Below are 19,602 nucleotides of genomic sequence, written 5' to 3'. Positions count from 1 at the left end.
CACCAACAAAATTAATAGAATGATTTTAATGGTGTTAATAATTTGACCCTTAGTATGTATGGAGCAGCTTTAAAACTTGTGACCAACATCTACCCCTTAATGAGTTTACAGAATGCGGAGGATAAGTTACTGGCTCGCTCCGGTAGATACCTTGAGAAATAAATAATAATAATTGGACCCAAATTTGTAAATTCAAGAAATAGAGGGACTGAATTTTTAGAAATTTTCAAGTAAACATAATGGATCTGAAATTCTACAGAGGCTTAAAGCCCAATAAAGTAATAATATGGGCTGAGATTCAAAAGATTAATAGAGCCCCCTTACTCGAATCCCTGATTGTAAGAGGAAAAAGGGGAATCCCCAATTTAAAACCCTTTCAACTGAATTCACTTAACTAGCTCTTCCATTGTTGGTCTTCGAAGTTAAAGTCGAATTTTTTCGCTGTAAAACGAAGTTTGAGTTTGAAAATGGCATTAACCAACTTCATATTAACAGTAGCAGGTGTTAGCGCGGTGGTTCTTTTATTGCGAAGCGACGTTAAACAATCGGCTGCGATCTTTAGGCGCAACGTTAAACATATAAGGAACTGGCTTGAAGAAGAATCTTCTGCTGCTTCCAAGTAAGCGTTATCTCGACTCCACTTATTTGTTTTGTTTTTCAATTAACTTCTTTTTAAAGCTCACAGTAGGTTTTCTTGTGGAATCAGTATGAAGTATGGGGTTTTGTACTGTTGAATGTTGGATGATTATAAGAAAGAAGCTTTTTATTAGAATATTTATGGGTCTCTGGAATTATTGGTTTTTAAGCTCCCAAAAGTGAGTCAATTTGAAGGTTTCTCTTTATAAAGAATTAGATCCTTGATGTTGCTAGGAAAATAATAAGATATAAAAGTGATATGATATTTTAACTGTGATTTTTTTTTCTCCTTATGTGTGTTGCAGATGATATAGCATGGGAAAGAAACACTTAGAATTGTACCTGTTGAGGGAGGTTGGACTCGCTATTTGGAAAAGTTTTGAAGTGTTGTCCTTCAGGAGCCGACAGACCTCTCAATGGTGGAGTATTGTGTCCAGGGTGTCTATGCTTGGTTTTATCCCCAGGTTTTGTCTCTCAACTCTATGGAGAGCCCCAATGGGTTCACGGGGTAAGAGCACCTTGCTCACCAATGAAATGTGAGTGGAACCATTCTTACCCACTAATGCCATATGAGGGCATGGGTTCAAACCCGCCAAGGTCAAATGCTTGCATTTCTTTGGTGGGCGAGGTGCTCCCACTCCACGAACCCATTCGGGCTCTCTGCGGAGTCGCTAGACAAAACTTGGGGATAAAACTGTGCATAGACACCCCGGGAATACTTCCACCATTGAGCAGTCCGTCGGGAGCACTTTGAAGACTTCTCCAAAGAGTGAGTCCGTCCTCCCCTCAACAGTAATCATATTGCCAGATTGGCTGAGGGGTCTTTGGAATTCATAATATCTTTAGAACTCTGCTGTTGAGTTTCTTCTGTTTTTGTTTCACTTGGGTTTTCTTCGTATTTTCAAAGTTAAGATGCACTGCACATTTTATCTCTGGATATGCTGAACTAAATTGCATAAGACCAAGTTCTGCTTATACGAGTGTTTATACGTGCACATGGATGGAAACTCGTAGCTTAACTTACTGGCACATACCTGTTATCTTTTCATGATTAAATTTGTCGAGCAAGTATGTAACTGCGTGGTTCTAAGAACATTACCTATCATCCTTAAATCTAGTTATGGGAGTAAGTTTTTCAAACAATATGATTGTCCATGAATCACTTAACCTGGAAACTGATTCTCATCTCTATTATGCTTCCCACTTGTTTATACTGCTCGTGTTATTTTTATGCTGGTTGTCTTTCAGGGCAGCGGAGAAGGCAAAGCCCAAGGAATTGGAGTCCAAGGTTCCTCCTAAGAAGGACTAGTTTCTTTATAGAGAGTTTGGGTTATTTATGATGATATACAGTTTACAGTTTTGAATATCTGGGTTTTTATTTTAGAATAAATCTTGATTAATGTCTGGGTATATCTTCACTTCAAAACAGCTTAATGTAGTCGTCTCACTTTTCTTTCGGTTTGTTTATAGACAGACTTCTTTACTTGAGAGCTGATACTTACAAATGTCGGTTTTGTTTGATTAGTATGTAATACTGTAACAAAAGAGTAAAACTATTGCTGCTCGAAGAAGACAGTCATCATTTTAAGTTTAGGTGCATTTTTATCTGATCCGGGTTTGGTTGTCTGGCAAGTGATGAGGCCAAGTTTCAAGGATCAAATTTGAATTACAATGAGAAGTAGAGGTCTATGCAATTGAATGGATTGTATTTGACTGCATTGAGATAAGTTGTGAGAGAAGAGAAAAGCACACAATACGGCTCAATGGATCATCTTGTCTCATAGTCTTGTGTTGATACAAAGATTTTCCATGGTCGGCTTTCGTACGGTTTGTATCTTAAGTTTAGCTGTAGCACCTTCTAATGAAGTAAGGAAATTGGCAAATCAGACAGAAATGAGGGAGTTACCTGATTGAAACTTTCATGGTTGCTTTTGTAAGACATTTTCTTCATTTCTGATGCAAGCTAAAGGAGATCCAAGTATTCATAGACTATTTCAGCATGGTTTTTTAAAATTTGGATTGATTCATATCAGTTTAGGTTATTTTGGTGTAGCAGTTACTCCAAGTTCTGATCCAATTTCAAGGTTTTAAATACATGTGGTCTAATCTTTCAAACTTAGTAGGTAGACCACAAGAATTTCTTTTACTAAATAAAGAAAAACAGGTTCGGTGGTGGGACAGATTTTGGATTAAAATTCAGTTCTGGATGGGGGAATGAATTGATTTAAACAATTTTTAAAATCTTAACAAAATGTTTCTTTTTCCTTTCCTCTCTTAATACGGTCGACTCTAAGATTCAAACTTGATTCAAATGGAAGAAGCTCGTCTCCATTTCTTCCAATTGTTTCTACAAACTCCTTTAAATATGTCATAATATGTTTTTTTAAGATACAATATTTAGAAAAAAGTGCTTAATCAAACTTCAACTTTTTTCAAACTCAATCCAATAAACGGACTTTTAAGTTAAAAGCAGCCGAATTATTGTAGTCAAATCATTTCATTCCTTTATCCTCCTGCCGACGCAAATTCGTCAATCTATTAATCCATATCACCCTTTTCTTTTTCTCCTTCGATCTTCTACAGTCTCTTTATTTCTCACCTACATTTCCAATCTACTTAATCCATAAACAACTCTTAAAATGTGAAGTATAACTTCAAAGAAGAAAAAAAATTAAGAGAGCTACCTATGAGTCAAAATACTATAGAAGTCCTTGTATTAGGAGTCAAATTGTATTTTACCTCTTTGACTAAAAAAATAGACAAATTAGCCCTTATAAGTTAGATCAAAGAGCAAATTGGTCATTTTTGTTAAAAAATTCATCCACTTCTACTGTTACAAATTGGCATAGTTAACAGAATAACTAGATAGTTACACGTGGTGTGTCATGTGTACCTCATGCTGACGTACATAGACCAATTTTTAGCAGTAGAAATATATGAAATTTTTATTAGAAGGGTCAATTTGTTCTTTGATTTAATGTATAAGGACAAATTTACTATTTTTTTGAGTAGAGAGAGCAAAATGTAATCCATCTTCCAGTTATGGGACCTTTATGATACTACCTATGACTTTTTTTTTTTAAATATACTATGTTCTCATTAACGAATCATGCTTGGAATCCCCTCGTACACCGTCGGTACTTCGTTAACAGTGGAACATAGAATTGAATCAAGTGTAGTTGATGAACTTGTTATATACGTGATAAGATAGAGTATTGCATCTCATGGAATGATGCTATTGAGGAAATTATTAGGCGAGGTTGCTTAGAACCCTGGATATAAAGAAAAGAAAAAAGTGAAGTTGTATCAAGTTGTGATAGACATAACAAAACTAAGGGTAAGCAACTTATGAGATGAGTGAAACATATGATTGTGGTACCAATGAAGACCAAGTGAAAGGCACGTCTAAGAAACCTAGTTATGAAGAGACCTCACCAAGATGATAAGTGGCAACTTTAATTTTATTGAAGCGGATGAAGACATATTTCTACATAAGGTTGGTAATGACCCGATGGTGATCACGACGATCACTAAGAGAATATTGGTCGATAGTGGGAGCATAGTTGAAGCGTTACATGCAAGCCTTTAGATAGGTCTAACAAAAACGCATGTCCATTTTTTATTTTACAAATTAAAGGCTCCATAATTTTACCAGTGACCACCGCGACTGAGTACGTTAAGTTTTTGGCTAAAACATGGTGGGCTGTTAGTGACAGCATATACATAAAACAAGCAAAAGTTAAGAAGATGCTGGAAATGATGGAGAAAGAGAACAAACTTATATCAAAGAAAGGAGAAAATTGTACTAAAATCAAAACAAGCAATAATTGTTGGTGTTAAGTATGACTCATATTTTCAGTCAAATTTGAGAAATAATCTTTTAGTTAAACTTTGTTTATTTGTTTCAGTCAAACACTGATTGGTTTAGATTATTTTATTATTATTTGACATATGAATTTAGCCTATAAATAGGCTCTTTTACAATCTTAGTAAATACACCCATTAGATTAGAATTCATAACATATTCAGAGAATTTTGTGTTTACGTTTTGAGGGTTCTTTATTTTTCGGGTTTTCGAGGTTTAGTTTTATCTCCATCTTTTGTACTCTTCATTCTTTTGCCATTATAGTAAAATTATCTTTGCCCATGGTTTTTTATCCTTTTTGGAGGGATTTTTCCACGTTAAATTTGTGTATTCATCTTCTCAATTTCTTCTGCTATTTTTACTTGTTTGTTGCTTAATCGGGACGATTCCTAACAAGTGGTATCAGAACTAGTTCAATTTTCATAGATCAGCCCATTCAGATATGGCAACAACAAGATTTGAAATTGAGAAGTTCGATGGTGAGACAAATTTCAATCTGTGGCAAGTTCGGATGATGGAAATTTTAGTTCAATCCGGTTTGAAAAAGGTTGTTACCGGGAAAAAGCCTGAGAATCTAAATAAAACAGAATGGGAAGAGCTTGATGAAAAGACCTTGTCTGCAATCCAGTTGTGCCTCGAGAATACGGTATTGCAGGAGGTATTGATGGAGAAGACATCATCCGCCTTGTGGAAAAGGTTAGAAACTCTTTATGCGACTAAGTCTTTGGCTAACCGTTTAGTGTTGAAACAACGTCTATTTACGTTTCGCATGAATGAAGGTGAGCTTCTTAGAGATCACATCAGTCAATTCATTACTCTTTTAAATGATTTAAAGAACGTTGAGGTTCATATTGATGATGAAGATCAAGCTATGCTATTATTGTGCTCTTTACCCCCTTCATACAAGTCTTTCAGGGAGACCCTGATTTATGGCAGAGACAAAATCTCGTTCGAAGATGTGAAGGGTCATTTGTTAAGTAGAGACAAACTCGACAATGAGCTTCATTTGGATAGCAAGGCAGATAGGCAAGCTTCCGTTTTGGTAGCATCAAAGAAACGAGACAAAAGGTGTCGCTATTGTAAAAAGTTAGGTCACGTCAAAGCAGATTGTTATAAACTGCGAAATAAAAGAGCTGCTGAGAGTAACGAGGAAGATGTAGTTGATGCTAATTTGGCCGATGAAAGCGGTGATGATTTCTTGTTAGTGTCAACGAGCGATAACTCCAAGCTCACGTCCGAGTGGATCCTAGATTCGGGATGTTCTTTCCACATGTGTCCCAATAGAGAATGGTTCTCTACATACAGTTCGGTTGAAGGTGGAGTTGTGCGCATGGGAAACGATTCATCTAGTAAGGTAATTGGTATTGGTACTGTTAAAATTAGGATACACGATAGGACAATTAGGACACTCTCAGATGTCAGGTATGTACCTGATTTACGAAAGAATCTCATCTCCTTGAGTATTTTAGACTTGAAAGGATGCAGAATCAACATCGAGTCAAGCGGCATTAAAGTATCTCGTGGAGCTCTCGTTTTGTTAAAAGGTAAAAGAATTGACAGTCTTTATATCTGGAAGGTTCTATAGTGACCGGTGAAATCGGACATCCCTCGTTCGTTACAGAGTCGAAGTCAAATCGTTTGGAGCGGAGGCAACTTGGTCATAGGAGGGAAAAATGTATGACCGTTTCGTTGAAGAGGGGTTCTCTTTTGGATGCAGGTTTTGAAAAGTTAGAAACCGTGTTCGTGAAAATCGACCGGGTTAGTTTTGATTTGGCGGTGTACAAGTCGAAGGCTAGAAGTCTTCCAGTTTCTAAGCACAGATTCGACTCAGTTAATTCCCTGCATAGTTCAAGATAGGCTCGTGGCGGGCTTTGGCAAAGATGACGTTGTAGAAATATGAGTCAAGGTGGAGATTTGTTAAGTATGACTCATATTTTCAGTCAAATTTGAGAAATAATCTTTTAGTTAAACTTTGTTTATTTGTTTCAGTCAAACACTGATTAGTTTAGATTATTTTATTATTATTTGACATATGAATTTAGCCTATAAATAGGCTCTTTTACAACCTTAGTAAATACACCCATTAGATTAGAACTCATAACACATTCAGAGAATTTTGTGTTTACGTTTTGAGGGTTCTTTGTTTTTCGGGTTTTCGGGGTTTAGTTTTATCTCCATCTTTTGTACTCTTCATTCTTTTGCCATTATAGTAAAATTATCTTTGCACGTGATTTTTTATCCTCTTTGAAGGGGTTTTTCCACGTTAAATTTGTGTGTTCATCTTCTCAATTTCTTCCACTATTTTTACTTGTTTGTTTCTTAATCGGGACGATTCCTAACAGTTGGAATGTTCAATCCTCACTTTGCTAAATGAAGTTCTTAGGATGAATTTTTCATTAGTGGTAATCGTTTTTACTGATACTAAAATTAGTTCCAAATAGATATACTTCCATTTGTTTCAAACAAAATCCAATAGGAACAAGCTTAGATACAGAGATAAACGAAAAATAAAATTTTCCCAAGAGAAAACGATCAATTCTTTATCAGTTCAAATACACCATAAAAATGTCTAAATAAACTGACATTAATTTCCTTCCCAATGCCTAATTAACCAAGGGTAAGGAGAGAAAAAAACAAAAGAACATTTTTACGATTACAACATTATTATTTCATATTGAAGGATTAAATTTAAGATTGTTATGTCCTTACTAAAGCATACTACAATTTCATGAAGATGGGGTTTCAGAAGGGAGTGTAAATCTGCATTTGACTCAATATATGTTCAAAATTGTCAGTTGGCTTCTGAATAGGATGAGTGTGCATTCCTTCATAAGTCGTGACAACCACACTTTCATCTTTGGTTAGACGTTGGACTTGCTTCTTTACTTTGCATCCTTCATGTGTGCATCGGTAATAGCTCCTGTACATACATGCACAATTTTTTATAGTGTTAGTTCAGCTCAAACCCTTGCATTTCTTTCATTCACAAGTCAAAATTTTGAAAGGCTAATTCCAAAGCATATATCATCGGTTATCAAATTTAACTAAAACTAAATCATCCACACATGATTTGTTGGTATATAATCGTGAATTTAACAAACCAAGAATATGGGTTGATAACTTGAGGCATGTTGGACACTTTCTTTAAAAATATTTTGCCGTTTAATGTATCCCTTAAGATTCAACAAGCTCTTCTATTATAAAACGGGAACAAGAATCAACAATAGATTGCGATAAAAAACACTCAGACTTAAAAAGATGAGAGGAAGAGCTAGAGGAGAATGAGAAAACGCTTAGTGAAATATAATAGGTGTATCTAAAACGAAAATGAGCCATGGTATATATAGGAGTTTTACAAAAACGCTTAGTGCAAATCTACCCTTTGAACTTAATTCTTATTAACTTAATGAAATATAATGACTACTAAATAAGGTTTTTAAAATCTTCTTTTGAAATATCTCAATTTTCCCAACAATATTTACCGAGGTTGAGGTTGAGGTTGAGGTAGAGTTGGACTTAAGACACTCAAACCGAAGCTAACCCATTTTTGCCTTACCATATCTAATTACCACAAAAGTTTTGGAGTCTTTTTAATTACTAGTATATGCTATTCATGTATAACATATAGGTATCCCTTTCTTGTAATTCTATCAGGAAGAGTTATAAGAAAACTTGGACAAAAAAGTTTATATGCAAAAAACCATCATTTATGGAATTTCTTTTATATCCATGGCATGCATGCATGGCAAGGGTTATTGCAAGCATACTGTAAATGGTTAATGCTATATAAAGTGGGATATCATACACTAGCCCATCATGTTTGGTACTAAACAGTAATACTAGTATATATATATGATGATATAAGCATGAAAGGATCTCAAGATCATGCAATGGAACAAATTAAGCTTTATGGATTATGATATAAATAAAGGCAAAACAAACCTTGGGAATTTGTTGTTCTTAACAGCTTTTTGCCCATATTTCCTCCAACGATATCCATCGTCAAGTATATCAACCTGACTCCTTGTTTGAAAAGCATATCTAGGCTTCCTAATCTTCTTTTCCATTTTTTGACTTGATTTCATGAAGTCCTTAGCTTCTGGTTTCTGAATCAAGTCTTCGGTACTCTTCAAACCTAAGAACCCATCAACCGAATTCCCATGAAAACTGTTAAAAGCTTGGGAATTAGGTGCCATGTTTAACGGTAATGATTGAGCTGCTGTTGATGGGGCCGAGATAGGGAAGAACATTTGATAATTCTCCATAAAAGCCACTACTGCTTTATTAATTTATGTAAGAGGAGAAGCTACGGATCAAAACAAAGTCCAGTGGAAAAGAAGAGGCGGCTTTGCCTCCTTATTTTATATATGGAAAAAGAAGAATGAAGAAGATGATGGAAACGGATTGTAGGGAGAAAGATGAAGAAAATAAGCACAAAAATACAAAGGCGATATTTATAGGGTTAGAGGTGTCGTAGGCGGCACGAAATTTTTCTCAAAGCCTAAGAGAGTCATTAGCGGTTTGTTTATTATAAAGATATTGTGGAAAATTTGTGGCGGCTTCATTTTAATTTTTCATTATATTAAAATCCTTTTCTGACAAAAAAAAGGAATCATTTTGCTTTATTCAACTTTAATTTCACAAGTGAGATATCAAAAATTTTAGAATTAAAATATGCAAGTCTTATGAGTTTTAGTTTATTTATTTAATTGATCGAGTTTATCTTTCTTAATCCCTTTGTATTGTCTACACTAAATAGTTACTCAAATATATTCTGTACTTGTAAACTTTCAAAATAATTAATTTGTGAAATTAAAGACTCATTAATATGTTGTTATCTTTGGTTATAATTTTTATTTTCTAATTTAAACAAAGTTTATACATATTATTATAATATTTTAAAATTAGCAAGATTATGGAGTTAATAATTGTCAATAAATATAAAAAATATTTATGTATATTATCAGTAAATTAAATATTTACCCTAGACGTAAATATTGACTATACATATATTAAAAATAATAAGAATCTTCTGTTTTGTTCATGGAGATTGTAGATGAAGAGTAAGAGCAGTCTCCTTTGGACCGGTCTAATTTCACACGTGTTTAAATGATTTTTTTAAAAAAGTTTATTACAGATTTAGTAGAACTTACCGTATTTAATAAAAATGTTTGTGTTTGGGGTGGTGGGTACTATGTCGTTTTAGTGCATGTCTGACTGCGCCTCCTCCTGCGTTTCTAGGAACTTGATGAAATTAGCATCAGATTAAATTAATGGAAAATATGGAATTAGGATTCTCCACCAAAATCAGTCACTGTTTCGATGGAATATATTCCTGACTATATACTCAGAATCTGCTAAAACATTTGGAAACTAAGGCCAAGTCATTTGCTACTTTTCAATATGTCGTCTCAACCGAGGACAAGACAAGACACCCTATCTTGTCTTTATATTATTCCTCTAAATAAAAAGTCCATCACTATGCCCAACAATGGTCAAGAAACCATGAAATAACATCAATATTACACAAATCTACAAATATGGGATATCGATTCCTCTTTTTTAGTGGGTTATAAGATTGTTAACTAAGGTTGCTGGCACTCTGTTAGTCCTTCTACACCTCACCAGTCATATTGAGTAATCAAGACAGAAAATATATTCATGCCTTATTCTTCATCTCTATTGTAGTTTCAGTGTTGCTATGTCTGGTTGCTAATAGGTAGAGATAGATTTAGGGTTTATTTGGTTCATCAAATATTACATTATGACTAATAAATGTGAGTTTTATTAATAATACTTACATGAACGCAAATTTGAGAAATTATAAAAGCACGTGAGCTTCAACTTTGAAATTAAGAAAATGGAAATAACCCGAGAATCAGATAAGGTTAAATCTTATCAGATGGATACGCGTAAGTTTTATAGTGAGAAGTCAACAACGGGAGTTCGTTGTCTCAGCTCGCACTCTTAACTCGCATATATCTAAGGAGTTCACATGTGAAGGCCATGAAGTCCAGCGGGCAGCCCAGAACAATATACGCGCCCTACATGCATAGAGTCTACTAAGAACGTCAATTCCATAAATAGTAACTATGTATATAAATATTCGATTATTTCCTTTAACGAGACATAACGAAAAATTACTCAACCATGAGTAATGTTTGTGGTTAGGGAGGCGGGTCAAAATCTTGTTTGATGTTAATGTATAAATTAGAAGAGAGAGTTTGCAGGCATGTCGAATGAAAATTATCTGTTCAACCTAAGTTTGAAACGTCAAATACTCACAAGAGACTAACCAACCCCAGCTAACCTTCTTTACGACTTATCTAATTAAGAAAAACTCTTTTATTCAATTATATAAAATATGGAATAAATTTGTTGAGTGTTTTTATTTCCACATGGGAATCTTAATTATAAAAAAGGAATATTAATTAATTAATTAATTTCCAACGGTTATATTAATAAATGATACAACAGTTTTGACGATGTCTAGAAGGTCTTAATCAGTACGTGCTTAGAGGAATACTAAATTTCCCCTTTGGGGAGCACGTGTTTAATGTAAATATCACATATCTACTTTCATCCTAAGTTTTAAAACATAAAAATAAATGTATTTTGATTTAAGATGGTTATACCCTATCAAGACACGAGTGATTCACATAAAACCTTTTCCAGTGTCCCCAAGCACAACACCACGCAACACGTCTTGTAATGATAAGCCACCTGTAATAGAATATTTATTTGGAAATAAACGTGAAAAGGAAAAAAAAACTTTATGCAACATTAAATTACTTTTGTTATTAATTATCATATAATACCTAATATATATGCATCATTTATTTAAAAAATTATGTTATTTCTAATGAAATTAATAGTTAATTAATATTTATGTTCATTTATCTAAGGGGATGTTCCTCGTTTTCTTGATTATTGTTTGAACCATTTTTGTAATCCTAATATAACTAGTCCTATCACATTTCGGTACAGTAACCTCGTTTTTGTACTTAAAGATTTAGTTTACTCTCCTCTAAGTTTTCCTTGTATAACTTAAGCTGTAAAACAAGCAATTAACTTGTTTGCGCTCTCAATACAGTTACAATTACAGATCCCTCAATGAATAGATAAGTGCTAATAGCTTTAGATGCAAAACCCAGCTATACAAGTTTCTTCAACTATATAAGAGTTCGAGAGTTACTAATATACTAGATCAAGTACAATCGATTCCCTTATAAAATTGCAGCTAAAATAGTTTATAGAATAAAACAGAATATACAATATTAGAATAAAGTCCAAGATAAAGTAGCATCAATTGAGATAAGTTTTCAATGTAGTCCCAATCCAATCTTTATATTTCAAAGGGATCCTTTTGCTTTATCCGATCTGATTCAATATTTAAAATAAATTGCTTCAAATAGATCGATTTTCATAGATGATTATCATATTTCCACAATATTAACATAATTCATAATTCATTATTTTTGTTTAAAAAATTGTCAATTTCAAACTTGTCATAGCGTTAGTCATAATGACCACTACTGTTTGGCACTGCGTTAGCCACTTACCTCAACAATAAACAAAACGATACCATGCAATGCAATGCATGCTTTGAAGGTGTAAGGATAAATTTAGAATTTTTGACTCACTTATTTGGATAAACTCCTTTTCTTCATGTCTAGACAATGCAATGCATGCTTTTAATAGTATAGTGCTGTACGTAGTTTAATTTCCACACTGATTTAGTGATCATCATGTATCTAAGGAAGAAATACCCACATATATAGAGAGAGGCTAATACTCGATATCTCTCGAAAAAATATGGATGGCACAGCAGCCATAGGTGAGTAGCTGAGACGTCCACGTCAAAGCAGCGTCAGGTTGAAGAAGCTGCCAGGAAAGGTGTGGGTTGCTGGTGGCCCTGCATTGTAACTTTTGTTTTATATTTTAAAATATATGGTTTCTTCTACTGAATTCTGCCGCTTGAATTCCAAATTACAGCTTCCATTGTTGAATGGCAACTAACATTAATTAATGAAGTACGCTAGCATTGGCAATGAATGAAAAAGACTGAAAAGTGACAAACATTTAAAAAAGAACAAGTTACAGCCATGACATCTTAGTTCCCATAAATGAGTTTTGTTCAAAAAGGCAATGACTTAGTTACATTGAAAATGTTGAGATGGTTTAGTTGTTTAATTTCCACACTTTGCATACCAAATTAGATGGGATTATTGGGACTTTTTTCATAGTATACACAAAGCTTTTAGTGGGATTATTGGTTGAATCAACGGTTAGTTCCCAATTAGGTAATCTTCCATTTATAAGATATGGTATTCATTGATGGAGAAAAATATACTATGTTGGATTCTTAGTTTCACCAATCAAATTGGTGTATATATATATATATATAATAAGGTATGATCATGATCAATATGCCATTTTAAAGGTTTTTCACCTAATGCTTTTACCATATAGTTGATGAGTAGATTACTGATCTTGACATGGTTAAATGTTGCACTAGCTTGTAATTCTTAAACCATAATTATTGCCATGAAATCTGATTTGACTTCGGTGCCTCACAACATTAAACCTACAACTTGTAATAAGGGTTAATATATATGTTGTCCCTTGAACTTATCCATTTATACCTAGTTGGTCCCTAATATTTTTTTAGACCTAGTTGGTCCCTGAACTTGTATTTCGTCAACCAGATTGGTACCTCCGCGCTAACATTGTTAGTTTGTATTGACGTGGCACTACTAGCCAATCTGACAACTATTTGTCCAGGTTCACATTTTTATAATTTTTTTAAAAAAAATTATAATTTTTTGATTAATATATACATATAATTTATGTTTGTCACATGATGTATTGAGCACTTGTCTACCATGTCAGCACAAACTAGCGGTGTTAGTGCAGAGGTATGAACTTGGTTGAGGAAATACAAGTTTAGGGGACAACAAGGTCCGAATGACAAATTCAAGAACCAAAATATATAATTATTCTGAAATTTGAAAAGGATTCAAATCGAGTTCCATCCCTAAAAGGTTGAAGAATATAAAAATGAAGCTTGTAACTTGGTACTTGAAAGAATATGGGTTTGGTGTAACAAAGAAAGTTAGGTCAAAATTGAAAACATTCCTGTATTGGAAATCATACAACCTAAAATGGTTGTGAGAATGTGTTGTAGTCAAAGAAGAGTGACAATGGAAAGATGTAAATTGAAAAGAAGTGAAGTTTATATTTGGAATGAATTGTCGTTTGTGTTGGTGTTGAAGCAGCTGCCATTGTTGAAAAAGTTGTAATGTATCTAGAAACCTGTCACGTTTACAAGGAAATAAAGAACACAGTTAGTAAAGGAGCGATTTTCATGGGGAAAAATGCGTCCATGAATTATTGGAATAAATCGATTATTATGTCAATTGGAATTGAATTTGGATTTCAAAGGATAACATCCTTCATGTGTTGGACCTTTCATGGATTAAGTTGTGGGGTCAAGAGGCTTCAAGATTAGGGCATCCTATGTAGAGACACAACTACGAACATCATCCGGATTCTTTCTAAAGGAATAACATTATTTGGAGAGTATGGATTTATCATATTCCACCACTTTTATGAATCTAATATGTATTTTTTACTATCATAGGTTTTACCTAGATAGAATTCTTTTTCGTAAAATTATGTAGGAAATGATAAGTCGATTTGGATCTACTTATCATATTAGAGCTGTTCATGAGTTGAATTGGGTCGGGTCGGGTTGGGCCTAAGCATGATATTAGCATATTTTATGTTTGCCTAAACTTGGCCCGACCCGAAATATGGGTCTAAAATTTTGCTCATGTTTTTTTTACTCTTTTTTTTAAATATTTATATTATATTATTTTAATATTTAATAATTTTATTCATTTTTTATTGAAATTTTTTATATAGTCATCTTAACATTATTTTAATATTTACATTATAGTAGTATTATATGTTTAGTATAGGTTTATTTTTTTAATGTGTTCTAAATTTCATAATATATAAAAATAACATAATATAAATATTATAAACTTAAAACAAGTCGGGCTGGGTTGGGCTTAGGTCTTGAATGTCTAAGCCTGAACCCAACCCATATTTTAAATGGGTCTAATTTTTTGCTCAAACTCATTTCTCAGGCCCAATATGTTTGTCCAAATCCTCCCAAATTTCGAGCAGACCTTTGGGCCTGGGCAGGTAACCTGACCCATGAACAAGTCTACTTATAACTTAATAAAGAATAAATTCAATTGTTTTTATTTTATTCTATTCTATTCTACTTCATATAAGATTATATTATCATTTATCAAACAATCTAATTATAATCAATATTTAATTTTAAGTAATACACCAAGCATATTTTATAACTTAAATTCAACACTTAATTTTCTCAACATTTACTTTTTTAAATTTATCAAACATAGCCCAAGTTAAATTCATGTTCCAAAAGAGGCTTACATCATTTTAGTCTTTTAAGGGATTGTGATCAAATTTCGTAATTAAAACCAAGACTCTTTATTTAAGTTACATTTTAGGGTATGTTTGAATAGTACTGAGTAATTGGATGAAAGTGCAATTAATTATACTCTTTTGCAATTATTATAAAATATAATTACACAGTTATATATATAATTTATATTTTTAAATATATATTAATTATTATAAATAATTATCGAGACGATAAAAAATTTCTACTCAAGTAACAAAATTAAAATCAAACCATCATATGTAGTATATTAGTCCAAAAAGTAGCCAATAGTATGATTGCAAATAATAATAATAAGAAAAATAAGCCTCATATGCAATTTTATCTAATTGATCTAGCATTCCATGTTCGTTGGGTTATTTCCTCTTTAGCATTTAACGCATGCTAGGTTAAAATAATATAAAATTTATAATATATAGTCTTCAATATAAAAACATATTTTGTAAAATGTCTAATAGTTTTCATATCACTTCTTATAAATAATATAATTTTTGCCATAACTTTATAAAACTATTTTTATAAATAAGTTAGGGTAAAAATTATAACACTTTTCTTTTATAAATAAGTATATTATTTTTATAATATATAGTATGCACATGCAAATAAGTTATATTCATACTTTTTAGCAATAACTTTAGAATATTTTTAAGATTTAAATAATAAAATTGACTATAACTTTATAAAATGCACAAATTATTTTCATAATATATTTTTAGGATTTATAATATAGTTTTAAAAATTTCCGTAATCATACCAAGCAATTATTCGTGTTCATGTTTATAATATAATTTTCATAACTTCAACTTGGATGAAAAATAATTTTTAAAGTTAAATTATGTAAAAGTGTTTAGAAAGTCATACGATAATCAGATTTGAGTGTAAATACTCACCTAATTACTCAAATTCTCACCACCAAGAATTGAAAAGTGTAATCGGAGTGTTTCAATTACACCCGATTTAGTGAGACCCATAAATTACCCCAATGTAATTACAAACAATTACACCCAAATCCAATTACTAAGTGACTTTTCAAACACTATCTTAGTGTTTTTAGTGAATTTTAAATGTTTTTATGTTTACTATTAAATAAACTAAAGTGTTGTTTGATAAATCATTGAAAAAATTAAATCAATTGAAAATTATTACTTTCAATAATTTATTTTTTATTCATGTTTGATAATTCAAACTAAAAATAATAGGATAGAATTTTTCACTGTAAAAGTATTGAAAATGATAGATAGATAGATAGATAAGAGCTACTTATCACTTAATGAAGAATATTTTCATTTCATTTCATTTTATTTATTTTAAGATTATATTATTTCGTACAAATTTTACGTTTAATATTTAAAATTAAGAATAAAAAGTAGAATATATTTTTTACAATTTAAAATTATATTCATGAAATAAAACGAATTTTTTGAATTAAATTTAATACTTAAATTTTCAATTACACTTAAGCTTTCGATTTATCCAACATTATTTAATTAGTTAATATTTTTAGATGTCAAAGGAGTTAGGGCCTCGGAACTTGGATGTGGGTCTAGTCTGTCGCTACAGTGCCATTTTCCAAGGAGCCAAATTATCAGAAGCCAAAGCACAAGGATGTCGCAACGTTGCTGTTAAGCAAAATGAAGAACATGCTTTGAGTGAGGAAGTCATTGCGGACCATTCAAGGAAGTTGCGACGGTGAAAAATATGTATGGAAAATGAGTTTGGATAAAAAAAATAAGGTTTGTTTAGAAACGAATCGAATTTTAGGTAAGACTTTTTTGGTTCTAGTCTGGCTTCATTCAACCCTGATTCGTAAATGTCGAAACCATTTTTAATTTGAAAAAATAAAATAGGAATCGACTTTGAAAATGAAAATAGAGTCGCCACCGACCTTTATTGGAGGTGTGATCGGATCACCTTGAAAACGATTTTAAGTCTACAAATTTGAAAAAAATAGGTTCGGGAGTCGATAACGCACGAGGAAGGGTTAGCACCATCGTGACGCCCAAAAATTGGTACCGAATCGATTGCTTAATGTCTTAGTGTCAAAATTTTGAAAATATTTTAAAAATACGATCTTTTGGTGGGAAAACTTGCATAACTTAATTGGATGATAAGACATATCCATTTCAAAGTAATAAACGTCACACTCAGTGAGTTAGAGTGTAACCAAATATTGCCTTTATTTTGAAATCGAGACAACAAAATGCCATATCCAATAAGTTAAGACCCAACATTTTGAAGTCTCAAAAGCTTTATTTTAAAATTGTATGGTTTTAATAAAATAAAAACTTGGCTATCTAAATTCGTCGAAAAGAATTGAGGCCCAGTAAGTTAGGGCACAATCCTTTCGATATCCATGAACACCAAGCCTTTTTGAAAATTATGAGATGAAAGGATTGTAGTGCTTTAATAAAATATAATTTTTACAAATGAAACATGATTGAATAGCAATACATAATGTAAAAGATAAATAGCAACTCAAACCTACACTAAGAAGTACTAAGCAAAATAGGTGAATACAAATAGCAATAATATTATACAAACACCAATATTAATAATTAAGCATGAGATAAATTGATAAACAATCTCCTAAAAAGATACCTCAAAACAATGAAAAGGAGAAAATTTATAATCGCTATATCCTTTGTACAAAAATTCAAGAGAAATTACATACATGATTTCAAAATAAACCCCAAAAAAATTTTAAATAATTAGTATTTGGAACCAATTAGGAATAGATTTAAAGTAAGACATGATAATACATATAAAAATATAAAAATAATGATACATACATACTAATATATAAAAAAGTAAGTAAAACCTATTACAAAATTTTAAAAGGAATTAATTACATATAAATAAAATTGATTTGAAAGACATATGCAAATATATTAAAAACTTAAAATTAATTATCATATAAAATCAAAACATTGATACGTACTAAAAATAATTTAATAAGCTATGTACTTATATGAATAATAGTATTATAACAAATATTATTACGTAAAGATATACCATATAGGAATATATATGAAAAGAGAAAATAAAAACAATATCAAAAAAATATTCAAATTACAATAAAATACATAAAATACTTAATAATGAAATAAATCATAATATATTATATTTAAAACAAAATACCTAATGGATTTAAAACATCAATGTATAATAAATTTAAATAATATTAATTAACAAATTAAAATAATAGCATATTATATTTTAAAATTACACTAATAATAAATTTTAAAACAATATCAAATTTAAATATTAAAATAATATTAGATTTTTTAGAAATAAATATGTCAAAATAAGAATTAAATAGATTTAGAATTAAATAAAAAAACTAAATTGCCACTAGAATTAAAAGAGAAAGAAAACGAGATAAATTGATAATTGATTCAAAACTGAGGGATCAAAACAGCAATTAAACGCAAATGTTCGGATGCTCAAATCCGATCAGTGAAAACGGCGCCGTCCAACTGTGGATCTAAATGAGAATGGAATCAAATGCGAGGTAATAATTAAAAAATCAAAGAAAAAAAACTGTATTAAAACGAAACAGAATGGGAGGGGCTCATTGCGCAAATTTCCCCTCGATCCAAAATGCGCGGATTTGGCCTCATCCAGGTCGGGTTCAAGCGCGGGTCATGGCCACCAAAACGGTACCGTTTGGAAACTATTATGCAAACTTCAAACGGCGCCGTTTTCGTAAATAACATAAAAATAAAAAAACCCTAAACTAAACCCGATCTGCCCTTTGAAACAAGAACCTAAGCACTCTCCTCTCAACTCCGCGCCGTTTCATGCCTTTAACCTCTATTCGACTCCGATTGCGACGGAGTAGAAGGCAAGTCGGCCACCAGGTAAGTGTACTCTTCTTTGGTTTATCATTTCTTTCGTTTTAGCACATGAAACCATGAAAAAAGAAAGGAAAACAAAAGAAAACAAAACAAAAATAATATAAAAAAATATTGAAATCACCTTCGAATTTCTGCTATATGCTCTTTTCTTTTTTTATTGATTTTTTTCCAAAATCCCCTTGCTTTTACAGTGTTGTATTTGGCTTTATATAGCCGAATCAGAAAAAAATAAAAATAAAAATAACATCTCTTTCTCTGCTATTTCTGTTTTTCGATTTCTTTCTGTTGCTTGTTGTGGTGCAGGTTTGGAGGCTGTACGAGCTGTGGACGTGGCCGATACGGAAGGTATGGAGAACCCTGGTGGCTGCGGCGCTAGAGGCTCGCCATTACTGCTAGGGTTTCTAGTTGTGTTGGGCTGCGTTGGGCCATGATAGTTGGGCTAAATGTAGTTTAGGTATCATGTTGGGTATTTTGTGTTCGGGCCGCTTGAGCCCATTGTAATTTGGACTGTGGCCTATTTAAAATTTGGTTTTCTTTTTTTTATTTGGTTTATTTCACTAACAAGCCGGGCAAATTGGGCCTATTACAGTAAAAATTAAAAAAAATTGTTATTCTTTTTTACTGTTTTTTACCATTTTGTTGATATTTTTTGTTTTTTTTCATTATTTTACTACATTAAAATCTTGATAAATGAATATTCGATAAATTAATAATTTCGATTAAATAATAATTTTTTGGGTCCC

General features: G+C 31.9%; 2 protein-coding genes across 2 annotated transcripts; one reads left to right on the top strand and one right to left on the bottom strand.

Moving 5' to 3' along the window:
* Window positions 1-327: 327 nt before the first annotated feature.
* Window positions 328-2,248, top strand: LOC105769788 (uncharacterized). Its single transcript, XM_012590661.2, has 2 exons — window positions 328-619; window positions 1,885-2,248. The coding sequence occupies exons 1-2, from the start codon at window positions 468-470 to the stop codon at window positions 1,943-1,945; spliced, it is 213 nt and encodes a 70-aa protein (XP_012446115.1). The 5' UTR covers window positions 328-467; the 3' UTR covers window positions 1,946-2,248.
* A 4,750-nt stretch (window positions 2,249-6,998) lies between these two features.
* On the bottom strand, window positions 6,999-8,937 carry LOC105769773 (probable WRKY transcription factor 75). The gene is made up of 2 exons (XM_012590634.2): window positions 8,444-8,937; window positions 6,999-7,421 (listed from the first exon to the last, which is right to left on the bottom strand). Exons 1-2 carry the CDS (start codon window positions 8,764-8,766, stop codon window positions 7,244-7,246), a joined length of 501 nt encoding a protein of 166 aa, XP_012446088.1. The 5' UTR covers window positions 8,767-8,937; the 3' UTR covers window positions 6,999-7,243.
* Between the last annotated feature and the right edge of the window lie 10,665 nt (window positions 8,938-19,602).

The sequence above is a fragment of the Gossypium raimondii genome, chromosome 7, assembly GCF_025698545.1.
Source record: "Gossypium raimondii isolate GPD5lz chromosome 7, ASM2569854v1, whole genome shotgun sequence".
Taxonomy (NCBI): Eukaryota; Viridiplantae; Streptophyta; class Magnoliopsida; order Malvales; family Malvaceae; genus Gossypium; species Gossypium raimondii.
This window is presented reverse-complemented; position numbering and strand designations above follow the sequence as displayed.

Coding starts and splice junctions, on each gene's coding strand:
- LOC105769788 (XM_012590661.2), top strand. CDS start 468: ATGGCATTAACCAACTTCATATTAACAGTAGCAGGTGTTAGCGCGGTG. Junction 620..1,884: donor GAATCTTCTGCTGCTTCCAA/GTAAGCGTTATC, acceptor GTTGTCTTTCAG/GGCAGCGGAGAAGGCAAAGC.
- LOC105769773 (XM_012590634.2), bottom strand. CDS start 8,766: ATGGAGAATTATCAAATGTTCTTCCCTATCTCGGCCCCATCAACAGCA. Junction 7,422..8,443: donor AAGAACAACAAATTCCCAAG/GTTTGTTTTGCC, acceptor ATGTATGTACAG/GAGCTATTACCGATGCACAC.